The sequence below is a fragment of the Thamnophis elegans genome, chromosome 3, assembly GCF_009769535.1.
Source record: "Thamnophis elegans isolate rThaEle1 chromosome 3, rThaEle1.pri, whole genome shotgun sequence".
Classification (NCBI taxonomy): Eukaryota; Metazoa; Chordata; class Lepidosauria; order Squamata; family Colubridae; genus Thamnophis; species Thamnophis elegans.
Genome location: NC_045543.1, coordinates 120043832 through 120060065, shown reverse-complemented (window position 1 = coordinate 120060065; position 16234 = coordinate 120043832). Strand labels below are relative to the sequence as shown.

The 16234-nt window shown below is 44.1% G+C and overlaps 1 protein-coding gene across 1 annotated transcript; it reads left to right on the top strand.

The window, feature by feature from the left end:
- Positions 1-1923: 1923 nt before the first annotated feature.
- Positions 1924-6590, top strand: LOC116506230 (uncharacterized protein K02A2.6-like). Its single transcript, XM_032213879.1, has 4 exons — positions 1924-4090; positions 4401-4817; positions 4956-6265; positions 6483-6590. The coding sequence occupies exons 1-4, from the start codon at positions 1924-1926 to the stop codon at positions 6588-6590; spliced, it is 4002 nt and encodes a 1333-aa protein (XP_032069770.1).
- Positions 6591-16234: the final 9644 nt, after the last annotated feature.

The following is a 16234-nucleotide window of genomic DNA, read 5'->3' as shown; positions in this document are numbered from 1 at the left end:
CCTTCCCCAGACTCCAGGACTGGCCCATGTTTCTCCCCACCCTCCTCACTGTTCGAATCTGCTGCCAGCTCTGCTGGTGGGCCACAACAGAAGAGGGGGGATTGATACGGCATCATCTATCTCCTGTCTACATTATAGTCCTTTCAGCAGTTTCAAGAAGGCTCCACAAAACTGCCCTTCCTTTCCCCCTTCCAGTTACACATAGAAAGCCAGCTTCTATTATTAACTCAAAGTATTTATTTTAGCTGCAAATCTTTATATAGCACCAGCATGCTATAAATCCAAAGCTTTTCATATATACAATAGGTAGAAGAACGAACTTTTGCAAGAGTCTTGTCTCATATTCAGGAAGTTCCAATCATAACTAATTTCCAGTTCAAAATAATCTAGATAGGCCAGCACAGCATACAAACGGTTGATCAATCATTGTATGCCATCAAGTCAGTGTCAACTATTAAATAGATTTTCTCCATGACAATCTGTCCCTAACCTATACTTCACCACTGTAATTGAGCCCAACCATTTTGACAATGGTTGCCTTTCCCAGGATTAGACCCTTTCCTGGAGAGTTAAGTCTGAATTTCTGAAGTAGAATAATTTGAGTCTGGGTATTTGTGCCACAATTGAGAACTCAGGATTGATTTGTTTGATAAACCATTTGTTTGTTTTCTTGGCTATCCATGGTATTCTCAGTCTTCTCCAACAACAAAGTTCAAATGTGTTAATACTCTTCCTTTCTCACTCCTTCAAAGTCCAATTTTTATTTTGATATCTCAAAGAATGTCACTAGCCTAGTTGCAGTAATCTGATCTGTAGATGGCATCTGAATATCTTTCCCTAGGCCTTTATGGCTGCACTGTCATGTAGTAATTAGGGCTTATTTTATGACTACTTGTTGATTTACTATTGATGGTTGCTCCTAAAACATGAAGCCATCCAGTGTTTTGATATCTTCATTATCAGTTTTAAAGCTGGTTATTATACCTTTTAGCTTTGCTTCTTGACTTTAATTATTAGCTCTTGCAGATCTCCTTTGCATTTTCAGCAGCTTAGCACAGGCTACTGATGTTTCATTCTCCAAGCCAATTACATTCTTATGTTATAATATATACAGTATGTATGGCTGTGAAAGTTAGACCATAACAAAGGCTGAGCGCCAAAGAATTAAGGCCTTTGAACTCTGGTGCTGGAGAAGACTCCTGCGAGTCCCTTGGACTGCAAAGCGATCAAACCGGTCAGTCCTAGAGGAGATCAACCCTGACTGCTTTTTAGAAGACCAGATCCTGAAGATGAAACTCAAATACTTTGGCCACCTAATGAGAAGGAAGGACTCACTGGAGAAGAACCTAATTCTGGGAAAAATTAAGGGCAAAAGAAGAAGGGGACGGCAGAGAATGAGGTGGCTGGATGGAGTCACTGAAGCAGTCAGGGTGAATTTAAATGGACTCCATAGGATGGTAGAAGACAGGAAGGCCTGGAGGAATGTTATCCATGGGGGTCACAGTGGGTCAGACACAATTTTGCAACCACCACCACCACCAATATTATTATATTTAGTGTTGTGTTCTGAGCTTGCGCTGACTAGAGGTTTGAGCGGGAAAGCGCTCGACAGCTGATTGGCTGATCGTTTGACAGCTCCTGTATAAATAGGGAGCTGTCCAAACGAGCAGCGCGCGTTCTTTTCTAAGCCGGTTCTGAAATGTTAGCCTGTACTTAAGGGAATAAACTTGTTAGCCTTTTATTCCTGTCTCTGCCTCAGTCCTTTGGCTACCCACGGGTCTTGGTACACACCACTGGCGACGAAGGTGGGATCGCCAAACTGAGGTACGAGAAGCTGAAGTCACTTACAGCTGAAGTCACTCGCTGAGTCACTAGAACCGCGCTTAATCCTACCGCGACGAGACGTCGTTGGTTCTGACAGGAATGGCCACGTTAAATTTTGCGCCATTCAACTATGGAGCTGAGACATGGGAGTCATACACGGCTCGATTCGAATGCTTCCTGGTCGCACACGACCTTACCGAGCTGACAGATGAGAGGAAATGTGCGTTTTTCTTGTCCGTGTGTGGCTCAGACATTTTCCACACAGCCAGGGCTCTGACAGCTCCTGAACCTATAAAGGCCGTTCCGTGGCCTGAGCTAATGGCAAAGCTGACGAGCCATTATGCTCCGTCCCCGTCCAAAATAGCCAGCCGGCACGCATTTCATCAGCGCAGCCAAGCCGAGGGGGAGTCCGTGAGTGCCTACGTTGCTGCCCTACGATCCGCCGCCCTGCACTGCGAGTTCCGGGACTTGGATGAAGCTCTTCTCGACCGCCTGGTGTGTGGCCTCCGCGACCTCAAGCTACAGAAGAGGCTACTAACGAAATCAGACTTGTCGTTCCAGAAAGCCTTCGACGAAGTTCGGGCATCCGAAATAGCTGCTGCTTCCCTAGCCACCATCGCGAAGGCCCGGGCCGCCAACGCCGCACAGCCTGCCAATGCCTTTAATACAGTGACCAGTCAGCCTGACTCGGAAAGCGAAGATTCCGATGCTGAAGCATATAATGAGGACATCAACCGCCTTGATGAGGCGAACAGAAAGAGCTGGCAACGGCAGAAGGGCAAACCTAAATCTGCATGTAGTGGTTGCGGAGGTAACCACGAAAGAGCTGAGTGCAGATTCAGGCAAGCCCTCTGCCAGCGCTGTGGCAGAAAGGGTCACATCGCTCGAGTATGCCGAGCAGCACAGCCCATGTCCTCTTCCGAGTCACAGACCGAGCGGTCGCGGCCATATCGTCCCAGGACAGAGGGCCCTAAGAAAGCAAGAGTGGACTGCCATTCCATTCTCCGTAACTCTCACCATGGTCTTTCGTGCAACCAACTTCAAAGGAAAATTCAACTGACAGTCATGGTTGAGGGGAAGCCCTGCGAGATGGAGCTCGACACCGGTTCCGCAACATCTATCGTGTCGTGGAGCACCATCAAACGCATTGTGCCGCAGCTTTCGAAACGCCAGCTGAACGATTGCCATCTCACATTGAGAGACTATCAGGGCAACCTGATTCCAATAATTGGCACCCGCAAGGTCAGAGTGCAGTTCAAGGGGTTTGACGGCCGCCTACCCCTCATCGTAGTCGATGGACGGCTGCCCAGCCTTCTCGGCCTCGACTGGTTCCAGTCCCTGGGTCTACAGATCAGCGGAATTCACCACCTCAGCTCAAATGCACTCGACTGCCTGGTCAACGAGTTCCCTGAAGTCTTTGATGGCAAATTAGGCAAGTACACGGGCACGCCGGTTTCCTTTAACCTCGACCCGTCCGTACAGCCAGTGCGGATGAAGCCTCGCCGGGTGCCCATCGCCCTCAAACCAAAAGTAGACGCTGAATTGGACAGACTAGTGGCTCAGGGCGTTTTGGAGCCAGTGGACCATGCCAGATGGGAAACACCCATTGTGTTACCCATCAAGCCAGATGGCAGCGTGAGGATTTGCGCTGACTACCGTTGCTCAATCAACCGTGCCTTGCCTTCCCACGCATACCCAGTACCGGTGGTTCAACACTTGCTGCACACCTTGGGCGAGGGGACTGTGTTCGCGAAGCTCGACCTCGCCCAAGCCTATCAACAGCTGGTCGTGGACGATGAAGCAGCTGAAGCACAGACAATTGTCACGCACCGGGGTGCATTCCGTTGCCGCAGACTGCAGTTTGGGGTCAGCATTGCCCCAGGACTGTTCCAAAGCTTAATGGAGCGGCTACTCCAAGGACTCCAAGGCGTCGTCCCCTATTTTGACGACGTCCTTGTGTCAGCCACTTCCTTGGATGAACTCATGGCCCGTTTGCGCATGGTTCTCCAAAGATTCCAAAAAGTGGGCCTGAAGGTTAAGAGAGATAAATGCCAAGTTGCGGTATCCCAGATAGAATTCTTAGGGTTCCTTATCGATGGCAGTGGTATCCACCCCACGGCTGCCAAAACCAAAGCCATCGTTGAGGCCCCTGCTCCAAAGAATAGAGCTGAATTACAGGCCTTTTTAGGCCTACTTAATTTTTACGCTGTCTTCCTGCCCCACAAGGCGACAGTCGCTGAGCCACTGCATCGCCTCCTCGACTCGGGTACCCCTTGGGTGTGGGGCCGCCGGGAGGCATCCGCGTTCTTAGCGGTCAAACACCTACTGATTTCCAACGATGTGTTAGTGCAGTACAGCGAACACTCTCCACCGTCCAAGCCTTCCGCACAGCCCTGAAGAACTGGCTCGCCCGTCAGGCCTGGGGATAAGGATAATTGCCCCTCCCGAATGTTGTATGGATGTTGCCTACTATTTTTAGTATATGTCTCTATTTTGTTGTCTGTATCCCCCCTTCCTAGTTTTATGTGAGCCGCCCTGAGTCCCCTCAGGGAAAAGGGCGGCCTACAAATTCTAATAAAACTACAAAACTACAAAAACTAAAACTACAAACCACTTGCCCCTTGTGCTCGCTTGTGACGCTTCACCCTATGGGGTGGGCGCCGTCCTTTGCCACCAGTTACCCAGCGGAGCAGAGGTGCCAGTTGCCTATTTTTCACGCACGCTCTCTGCCGCTGAACGTAACTATGCCCAAATTGATAAGGAGGCTCTTGCCATTGTGGCTGGGGTGCGCCGGTTCCACCATTACTTGTACGGCCGCCCATTCCAAATTGTCACCGATCACAAGCCCCTGCTCGGGTTGCTCGCCGGAGATCGCCCTGCCCCGCAGGTTCTCTCCCCACGCATGACCCGTTGGTTTGTCTTCCTTGCCTCCTACGAATATCAGCTGAAACACAGGCCGGGGAAGCAGATCGCCCACGCCGACGCCCTCAGCCGTTGCCCCCTGCCAGAAGCCTTGGAAGACCCTGCTGCTGCCGCACCTGTCTTCCTAATAGACGACCTCAACCTTCCACTCTCTGCCGCCGACATCGCCCGGGAGTCCGCAAGGGATCAGGTAATTTCCCGGGTGCTAGACTGGGTTAAGCGAGGGTGGCCAAAAGACCCCATTGACACTGTGTACCTGCCCTTCAAGTCACGCCTGGCGGAGCTCTCCGTTCAGCGCGGCTGTTTGCTGTGGGGCCATAGGGTTGTCGTACCTGCCTCACTGAGGACTACTGTCCTGCGGCAGCTACATCACGCTCACCCGGGAATTGTCCGGATGAAAGCTTTAGGTAGGAGCTATGTCTGGTGGCCTAAGCTCGACCAAGACATCGCCGACCATGTCGCCGTCTGCCCGCAATGCCAGGGTGCCCAGGCGCTGCCACCAAAAGCTGAGCCGCGAACATGGGAGCCCCCTTCAGCCCCATGGTCCCGCATTCACGTTGATTTTGCAGGCCCTATTCACGGCCGCATGCTCTTTGTCGCTGTGGACGCCTTCTCGAAATGGGTCGAGGTCGTCCACATGTCCTCCACTACTGCAGACGCGCTAATCGTGACCCTGCGCCACTTATTTGCCACCCACGGCCTGCCCGATGTGTTGGTGTCCGACAATGGACCGCAACTGACAGCCACCAAGTTTGAAGCTTTCCTTGCTTCACAAGGCATCCGACATGCCCTCACCTCCCCGTTCCATCCCGCTAGCAATGGCTTGGCGGAGCGCGCTGTTCTCTCCGTCAAAGAGGCTCTTTCCAAACTAGACCACCTTCCCTGGCAGGAACGAATTGACGCCTTCTTGCTAGCCCAACATACTACTCCCTTGCCAGAAACAAACACTAGCCCAGCTGAGCGCCTCATGGGACGACGGTTGCGGACAACCTTAGACCGTTTGCACCCCACTTATTCCGTTCCCACCCCATTGGATTCCCGGGGAGGGTCCCGTTCCTTCGTCCAGGGGGAGGCAGTGTATGCCCGGAATTATGTAGGACATCCCTTGTGGCTGCCGGGCATAATAATTGACCAAACCGGGCCCTGCTCCTACAGGGTCAGGCTCCTCGACGGCAGACTCTGGAAACGCCACTGCGACCAGTTGCGGAGCAGGCACCAATCTCCCACCAGTCTGCAGCAGTCAACCGACCTGCCAACACCGACGGACACGACGACCGACGCCGAGCACGGAAACGAAGAGGCCAGCCGAGAACAAGCAGCCACAGTCCCAAACCGAAGCGGCGACTTACTTGGTGGGCCAGTACCATCCTGTGTTCTCCGGCGGCCCAGGCGATCGCCGTCCTCCGATGCAGAGTCCTCGGTCGAACAGCCAGAACCTCCAAGCGAAGCAGAAGGGCCTAGGGCATCAGGCCGCATCAGGCGGCGTCCAGCTTACTTACAGGACTACGCCTGCACGAATGTAAGGGGGGAGGAGTGTTGTGTTCTGAGCTTGCGCTGACTAGAGGTTTGAGCGGGAAAGCGCTCGACAGCTGATTGGCTGATCGTTTGACAGCTCCTGTATAAATAGGGAGCTGTCCAAACGAGCAGCGCGCGTTCTTTTCTAAGCCGGTTCTGAAATGTTAGCCTGTACTTAAGGGAATAAACTTGTTAGCCTTTTATTCCTGTCTCTGCCTCAGTCCTTTGGCTACCCACGGGTCTTGGTACACACCACTGGCGACGAAGGTGGGATCGCCAAACTGAGGTACGAGAAGCTGAAGTCACTTACAGCTGAAGTCACTCGCTGAGTCACTAGAACCGCGCTTAATCCTACCGCGACGAGACGTCGTTGGTTCTGACAGGAATGGCCACGTTAAATTTCGCGCCATTCAACTATGGAGCTGAGACATGGGAGTCATACACGGCTCGATTTGAATGCTTCCTGGTCGCACACGACCTTACCGAGCTGACAGATGAGAGGAAATGTGCGTTTTTCTTGTCCGTGTGTGGCTCAGACATTTTCCACACAGCCAGGGCTCTGACAGCTCCTGAACCTATAAAGGCCGTTCCGTGGCCTGAGCTAATGGCAAAGCTGACGAGCCATTATGCTCCGTCCCCGTCCAAAATAGCCAGCCGGCACGCATTTCATCAGCGCAGCCAAGCCGAGGGGGAGTCCGTGAGTGCCTACGTTGCTGCCCTACGATCCGCCGCCCTGCACTGCGAGTTCCGGGACTTGGATGAAGCTCTTCTCGACCGCCTGGTGTGTGGCCTCCGCGACCTCAAGCTACAGAAGAGGCTACTAACGAAATCAGACTTGTCGTTCCAGAAAGCCTTCGACGAAGTTCGGGCATCCGAAATAGCTGCTGCTTCCCTAGCCACCATCGCGAAGGCCCGGGCCGCCAACGCCGCACAGCCTGCCATTTAGCATATTAGTTGAGTAAATAAAGGGGGCGTATATACAGCCTTGTGCCACTCCTTAGCGAACCTGGGGCCATTCTGTTCCACCATGTTCTGCTTGAAGTGTGGCTTCTTGACTTGCATAAATGTTTCACATAAGGACCATGAGATGTTCCGAGATGGCCATTTTTCTCAGCACATTCCATAGTTTACAGACAGAGATAAGGAATCAGAATGTGGTTTGCTAGAACCATATCTTTTGTGTAGCTCTGATTTCCAGCTTGATTAATTGGTATGGGTCATACTTCTTTCTAGTAGATGACTTGGCTTCCTTTGCTCTTCTCTTCATAATGTATGATGTATTCCTGGGCTCAGGACCTTAACAAGCTCAATTGGTTTAGCCTACACCTGTCTTTCCCCATGGGTTGCTCTCTTCAATTAATTCCCTCAGTGTAACCCTGTGTTTAAGTCTAATCAAGTTTTATCACATTTCATCAGTTTCATGTAGACATTAAATGGAAGCAGGATGTCAGCTCTATAAACTAGGCCAGCCTAAGACCCAATTTCATATAGGTCAAGACTACTTTAATTGTAACAGAATCTTGCATGTCTGAATGTGCTTTCCTCTTTCCAAAATTTATGTTCATGTAACTAGGGAGGAATCTGTCTGAAATCTTTACCTAAATTAGTTTCTTGGAAGGTGTTCAAGCCCTGCTTATCTGACTGCTTCCTAGTAGTGATTCTTCCTCCAATCCTTCAAGTTTATTCTCTATGCCATCCACATGGGGAGACAGTAAAGTGCTATAGCACTTCACAAAGCAGGGCTGACTCAATGCCTCCCTACTAATACCAAATGGAACCAGCTTTAGAGGAGAGAGGAGAACCATTAAAGAGCAGTACCTCCCAACTCCCAATTCCAGTACAATTGTTATTTAAAGTTGCTGACAAATATGTAGATGCATATATCACCCCAATCCTACTAGATGTCAGTCACCAGTGTGACCAATGCCATCTTAATGCTACATCCTGGTCTAAAACTCAACTGCCATTAATCCACTTTCTTCATAACTTTTTGGAGCTCCAGACTTACGAGCTTTTCAACAACCTTCCTGAAATTGGAGACAGGAAAAATTTTTATGTTGTATAGCTGGGTGGAGTGATGGGCCCCTTGAGCAGGAGTCACAATACTGGCTTTTTCAAGGCTACTGGAACTACTCATCCTACTAAGATGCATTTATGATCACCTGAACTTATCCCCATAAGGGAGGGGAAATAATAAAATGGCATTACTTAATAGAAAGGCATACAAGTAAGTCATAATTTTATTCTTTTCTAATTCTTATCTTTTTCATTTTATAATATTTTTATTGCATAGTGAAATTCTAACATTTTGAATGAAAAAAAGATGGTGTTTGGACATGTTTGCACATGGCTTAAGGATACTCACATCTTTCCTAACACCATCCACTCTCTGCTGCTCTTGCATGAGCTAGTATTTAGACATTATATTGTTTTTGTTTTTTGCATGCCTGTTTATTCCTGCAATTGCAGGGAGAAATTGCACAAATGTTTTGCTCATTCAAATACCAGAAGCAGATTAGTCTCTGAATAGGTGGTTCAGATTAATATCATGAGAAGAGAAAGTTATTAACTATTGAGCAAATTAAGTCACACCCTGCATTAATGCTATGACTTCATGGTAGATAAAACCATATAAAGTTTAGATTTCTGCTTTAATGTGTAAAAAAAAGATTGTCGCTAGAACTCAGCCCCCATGAAAATCAGACTGGCTCAGCTCTGAGACATTTCTCATGGGTTCACCATGAGTATATATAAATATGTGTGTTGTAGATTCTATACCTATAATAATTATGGTTTAAGAAGTGGGGACCTTGTCAATGCAGTAAGTATCTGCATCTGAGGCTAATCAGAGTTCTGCTCACTGTGTATATGAAGATGATATGTGGAAGATTTCAGTCTGAATGAGTGATGTATCTTGAGAGCCACAATAGATTTTAAATATGCAGACTCTGCTTTTGTCTAAATATATGGAAATTCGAAGATCTTCTGGATGAATTTCACATACCAAAAAAACCCCATACCATACACCAAGGCACTTTGCTTTAAGAGTACATCCAGTGATTACTTTCTATAACAATAATGTCTAAAGCAGTGAGTTGAACAGATATACAGAATTTTTTTTCTGAGATTAAGTTAGTTTAATAAGTAATGCTCTAAGCAGACCTCTTTTATTATTTATTGTAAATAAATTGTTTGTTTCTTTATTATGATGTTTCTCTTCCACCTTTCTGCTTATTAAGAGCAAGGACATTAAGATAGCTAACAACATACAGAATAAAAGATACACAGTCAGATCTCAATACATTTATCAGGATCAATAAATACTGGGAAAAATACATCTTCTTCCTGAAAAGAAAACAACAGCCAGATATCCTTGTCCAGTTGAAATATTTGACTAAAAATTTATTTTGACCTTGAGATTTAGGATTGTGAAGAACAAAGCTTAAATTCTAGTAATGAAAAGACCCTTCCATGAGTAAGATAAAGATTCCCCACACACATATGTGCTAGTCATTCCCAACTCTAGGGGGCGGTGCTTATCTCAGTTTCAAAGCCGGAGAGCCAGTGCTGTCCAAAGATGTGTCTGTGGTAATATGGCCGGCATGACTAAATGCCAAAGGCGCACGGAACGCTGTTACCTTCCCATCAATGGTGGTTCCTATTTTTCTATTTGCACTTTTACATGCTTTCGATCTGCTAGGTTGGCAGAAGCTGGGACAAGTAACGGGAGCTCACTCCTTTACGCGGCTCTAGGGATTTGAACCGCCAAACTGCCAACCTTTCTGATTAACAAGCTCAGTGTCTTAGCCACTGAGCCACCGTGTCCTCTTTCATGAGTATGTGCCACCAAAAGACAGAGCAATGTCTCCTCCAAAGACCTGAATAATAACTGCATTCACTTTCTGTGAAGAAGGCAAACAAATTTTGCAGGAGGAATAAAGGAACAGAAATAAAGGAATATTGTTAAAAATGTAAAACCTCAGCCCTCTAAAAGTGGGGAGAAAGTTGCAACTCTGGGGGGAGAGTATAACTTCAGGAACCATTTCCAATCCCATGGGAGGTTGGTTTCTAATATCAGAAGGGGTCAAAGGAGGAACACTTGAAAGAAGTATTGATCCAAACCATCTTGGTCGGTGGGATTCAATTTTTTTTATTACCAGTTCTGTGGATGTGGTTTTGTGGGCGTGGCAGGGGAAAGATATGGCAAAATCCCCATTCCCTCCCCACTCCTGGGGGAAGTTTGCTGCAAAATCCCCATTCCCTCCCCATCCCACTAATTTGCTTTCCAGCTCTGTTCTCCTGTTCAGGGTAGCAAAAAATCAGCTAGGAAGCTGGGAGGCAGCAGGGATGGGGCCAGCCTATTTGCTTGTTCTCCGAACTACTTAAAATCTCCGCTACCGGTTCTCCAGAACCTGCTAGAACTGGCTGAATGCCACCTCTGAATTTGGTACATATCTCCAGACTTGCTGCTGTCAATCCTAAAACTGGTAAAGTTGAATTCCCTCCCACTGGTTAAAAAAAAAAAAGGAATATGATAAAATAGAAAGTGAAAACAACACGGAATTGTTATTCATTCCTAACTTCCATTCTACCAGTTCCTACAGGATGTTGGACCTCTAAATTATTTTAATATTAGTCATTATGAAGACAGCATGATTGCTTGGTCTATTGTTCTTGTCTTAAACCGAATACTGTTAACCTACAATGGCTTTATAGGTTATGTATTTTCCCTATATTAAATATATTTAATACTTGACAGAAAAATCACCCTGTACTTCTCCCCCTTCCCCCTATTAACTTTCACTCAGTGGAATGAAAGAGAATTTTATTTAGAGGGGTTTTTTTTCACAGAAGAAAATTTCAGAGAGGTTCATAGTTGGATTACAGTGTGATTTCACTTATTTAACATAGTTGAGATTTGTAGCAAAATTGTTTTGCTGATGAAAGTGTTTCCGTCTTCAATCATCTTTCCAAATGACCGAGGCACCCTGGATTTCCAATTTTCTATTAAATCCTTAAAAATGTCATCAAAAAGGAACTTCTGTGGGCTCTTTAGTAGCAATGCTGTTGTCACTAGTAAGGTTTTGTTTTTGAGCAATTAGTAAGAATTTTTCATTCCTCTAAAGCAGTGTTTCTCAACCTTGGTCGCTCTGCTGGCTGGGGGATTCTGGGAGTTGAAGTCCACGCACCTTCAGGTGGACCAAAGTTGAGAAGCACTGCTCTAAAGAAATCTAGAAAAATAATCTATACCATTTTTCTGCCTAGAGCTTTCAATTTTGGATAAGTTTCAAAAGACAATTATGGCCCATCTTACCCATAATCCTTTAACTGACAATATCAGGGACTCAATTTAGGTTCTTCTGTATGTTGCCAGTCATCATCAAGCTTTTTTTAAACACAGTTTTTGGTATTTCTACATTTGTAATAAACTTACTGAATGTCCCCATACATAAATGATTGCTCTTGAGGTGAGTATTTTTATATTTGTAATGATTTTAACTTCTAAACTCAAGTGTGCCAAATAGGATATCTAAATAGGATATCAAATAAGCAGAAATTCATGCTTTAAAGTTGATAGCTTCAGATTTTGATCTCTGGTTTCTGATACATCCAAAAGATTTTATTTTATTTTATTAAAAAAACAACAATAATTGGTTGTACTGAAACTTGATTCAACTACTTGGGTGACCAAATACCATTTAATGAAAATTTGTTCACAGTTCTGAGGGCATCTTCATGTTTTGCCAGAATGAGTATTCATCTTCATTAAAATCAGCTTTCAATTTATCATTATATCATAGTTCACATTTTTCTCTGAACTGTAACATATACATGGCATATATTTACTTTAAATGGATTCATCATGTACACATCAATATTTATTTATATTAGGTTGCTGAATCAAGTCCTTATATCAACTCTCAGGACATGTTAGTGGTTTCCAAATTATCTATGCCAGTGCTTCAAGAGCAACTTTTGAAGCAATAGAAGATTAGCAGCTAGCACAATGACATTACCTAGTTGAGTAATGAAACATGAGCAAGCAATCAACCAAGCACAGAGAGTACCAACAACTCCACGGATCTTTTATAATTGTTTTGAGAATTGATGCTGAGAACTAAATTGCTGATAGAGAAAGAGGTAATATTTCTGCAATTGATAAGTGTCATTTACTTGGAATAGAACCAATATTAAACTACACACAAAGTAAGCAAATACAATACAATACAATAGCAGAGTTGGAAGGGACCTTGGAGGTCTTCTAGTCCAACCCCCAGCCTAGGCAAGAAACCCTATACCGTTCCAGACAAATTGCTATCCAACATCTTCTTAAAGACTTCCAGTGTTGGGGCATTCACAACTTCTGGAGGCAAGCTGTTCCACTGATTAATTGTTCTAACTGTCAGGAAATTTCCCCTCAGTTCTAAGTTGCTTCTCTCCTTGATTAGTTTCCACCCATTGCTTCTTGGTCCACCCTCAGGTGCCTTGGAGAATAGCTTGACTCCCTATTCTTTGTGGCAACCCCTGAGATATTAGAACACTGCTATCATGTCTCCCGTAGACCTTCTTTTCATTAAACTAGACATACCCAGTTCCTACAACTGTACTTCATATGCTTTAGTCTCCAGTTCCCTAATAATCTTTGTTGCTCTTCTCTGCACTCTTTCTAGAATCTCCACATCTTTTCTACATCGTGGCGACCAAAACTGAATACAATATTCCAAGTGTGGCCTTACCAAAGCATTATAAAGTGGTATTAACACTTCACGTGATCTTGATTCTATCCCTCTGTTTATGTAGCCTAGAACTGTGTTGGCTTTTTTGGCAGCTGCTGCACACTGCTCATATTTAAATGGTTGTCCACTAGGACTCCAAGATCCTTCTCACAGTTACTACTATTGAGCAAGGTACCACCTATACTGTAGCTGTGCATTTGGTTTTTCTTGCCTAAATGTAGAACCTTACTCTTTTCACCATTGAATTCCATTTTATTAGATAGTGTCCAATGTTCAAATTTGTCAAGAACCTTCTGTATCTTAAGCCTGCCTTCTGGACCGTTGGCTATTCTTGCCGGCTTGGTGACATCTGCAAATTTGATGAGTTCCTCATTTATTCCCTCAGCCAAATCATTGATGAAGATGTTGAAGAGAACGGGGCCTAAAACAGAGCCTTGGGGTACTTCACTGCATACTTCCCTCCATGTAGATGCAATTCTATTGAGGGCTACACGCTGAGTGCGATTGGTCAGCCAGTTACGAATCCATCTGGTGGTGATGCTGTCCAACCCACATTCTTCTACTTTATCTAGTAGAAGGTTATGGCCTACCTTATCAAATGTCTTACTGAAGTCCAAGTAAACTATATTGACGACATTTCTCTGGTCCCCTAATTTTGTCACTTTGTCAAAGAATGCAATAAGATTAGTCTTATTAATATATATGATAATAATATGATAATATATATGATAATTTATTTGCTGTACAATCTGGAAGTTCGGTTTTTCTCATATTTGAGGAATCAGATTTGATGCAACCAGTTACTAAACTGAAGCCCAGATCTTGATTTCTGAGAACTGTGTCATTTATATTATAATCACCAAAGGTTTGTATGTTCCCTAGTCAATATGCATAATTCCCTTGAGGAATGATTATATACTTCAATTCACAGGAAGGAAATTCATTGGCTGCATTCTGTTGCATGAACTTTATCGTCTTATAAAATGTAAAAGATGATAAATACTTTTCACAGAGCTATACGTTATTGTAAATCTCAGCTGTATTTAAAAAATACAATTGAATTACAAACTAGGGGCAAGTTTGTAAAATAATTCCATTGGTTATTACAAAATTGAATAAAACATGAAAGTTGATCATTCAATTGTATTTTTTAAAAATACATGTGATTTTCCTGCTTCTGTTTTATTTTTTTGGTTGTTGTTAGTTGCGAAGTTGTTTTTGACCCACGCACCGTTCCTGTAGGCTTTCCTGTCCTTATTTTTGGTACCATGGTGCAATGTGATAAGTATTTGGCAAGCTGCAGTTTGCCAAATGCTATCCATAATTACTGATTAGTAAATATGTTACTAACCCAGCAGCAACATTAGTACTTATTCATTAAAGTGTTACCAAGAACATGAGAAGTTTAGTTGGTCAACCTAATTCAACTCTTGTATAACAATGTGCCATACAGTAATTATACGAATGAAAGTATTTTTACTTAATTTGAAATCTGATGAAAACTCTCTCATGATAAAGCAAAATAGATTTCTACTGTGAATTATGAAGTATGACAAATATGTTTTAATATGATATATTTAAGAAAGAGTTTAATTAATTTAATTGGAAACTTCTTTTTTTTTTTTTGCTTCCTCTTTTATTACTTTGAGTGGAGGGAGATACAAAGCTTTGGTTCTTCCACTTCTTGTGGCTTCAACCATTGTTACTTGATGCTGCTGCTCTTTGATGTTGTCTTCTATCTTCTTCTGGGTTTGCCTCATGTTATTGTTATATTGTTATACAAGACATACTACAGCGGCATCAAGTAACCCAGCTGAGATTTACAATAATGTATAGCTCTGTGAAAAGTATTTATCATCTTTTACATTTTATAAGACGATAAAGTTCATGCAACAGAATGCAGCCCATGAATTTCCTTCCTGTGAATTGAAGTATATAATCATTTTCATGAAAATGCAAAAAAAGGTAGACCAGCACAAGCCTTGTTGCACCATGCTTGGAGAATGTCCATCCCACAAGGCCTCAAGGGAATTATGCATATTGACTAGGGAACATACAAACCTTTGGTGATTATAATATAAATGACACAGTTCTCAGAAATCAAGATCTGGGCTTCAGTTTAGTAACTGGTTGCATCAAATCTGATTCCTCAAATATGAGAAAAACCAAACTTCCAGATTGTACAGCAAATAAATTATCATATATATTATCATATTATTATCATATATATCAATGACTAATCTTATTGCATTCTTTGACAAAGTGACAAAATTAGGGGACCAGAGGAATGTCATCAATATAGTTTACTTGGACTTCAGTAAGGCATTTGATAAGGTAGACCATAACCTTCTACTAGATAAAGTAGAAGAATGTGGGTTGGACAGCATCACCACCAGATGGATTCGTAACTGGCTGACCAATCGCACTCAGCGTGTAGCCCTCAATAGAATTGCATTTTTGGTCACCATGATGTAGAAAAGATGTGGAGATTCTAGAAAGAGTGCAGAGAAGAGCAACAAAGATGATTAGAGGAGACTAAAACATATAAAGAACGGTTGCAGGAACTGGGTATGTCTAGTTTAATGAAAAGAAGGACTAGGGGAGACATGATAGCAGTGTTCCAATATCTCAGGGGTTGCCACAAAGAAGAAGCAGTCAAACTATTCTCCAAGGCACCTGAGGGTAGAACAAGAAGCAATGGGTGGAAACTAATCAAGGAGAGAAAGGGTGTTGGAAACTTACTTGATACGCCTCTTCTAATAAGGTGGAGATAGCATCTATGCATGGTTGACACTGTCCGTGTTCTGATTGGACTGAGTTGGATTACTAATTAATTAACCACTATATAACCCCCTCCATTAGTGGTACTGCTCAGTTTTCCAGCGAAGAAAAAGAAATACAGACTCCTCGTGTTACCCCAAGAAAAAACTAATTTAGTAAATCAAGGAACAAAACATTACAACATGCAACGGAACCCCGAAAGGCCTGAGCTCAACTTCCGAAGAACAACAGTCTCAGGAGTACAAGGAATATAAGGAATACAAGGAACAGGCGAAGAAGGCACGGGGCTAGATGCTATCTCCACCTTATTAGAAGTGGCGTATCAGGTAAGCTACCAACACCCTTTCTCAATAAGAGTGGAGATAGCATCTATGCATAGGACATACACAAGCCCTATAACATTCAAGGGTGGGCCAGCGACTGTTCCTGGATTGGTCTAGCTGAATGAACTGCCT

What these genes read in the sequence shown, in the direction of transcription:
- LOC116506230 (XM_032213879.1), top strand. Translation starts at nt 1,924, where the DNA reads ATGGCCACGTTAAATTTTGCGCCATTCAACTATGGAGCTGAGACATGG. An exon ending in CCACGCCGACGCCCTCAGCC is followed by an intron (nt 4,818 to 4,955) that starts GTTGCCCCCTGC and finishes CCCGGGTGCTAG; the next exon opens with ACTGGGTTAAGCGAGGGTGG. An exon ending in AGGACTACGCCTGCACGAAT is followed by an intron (nt 6,266 to 6,482) that starts GTAAGGGGGGAG and finishes TCTCTGCCTCAG; the next exon opens with TCCTTTGGCTACCCACGGGT.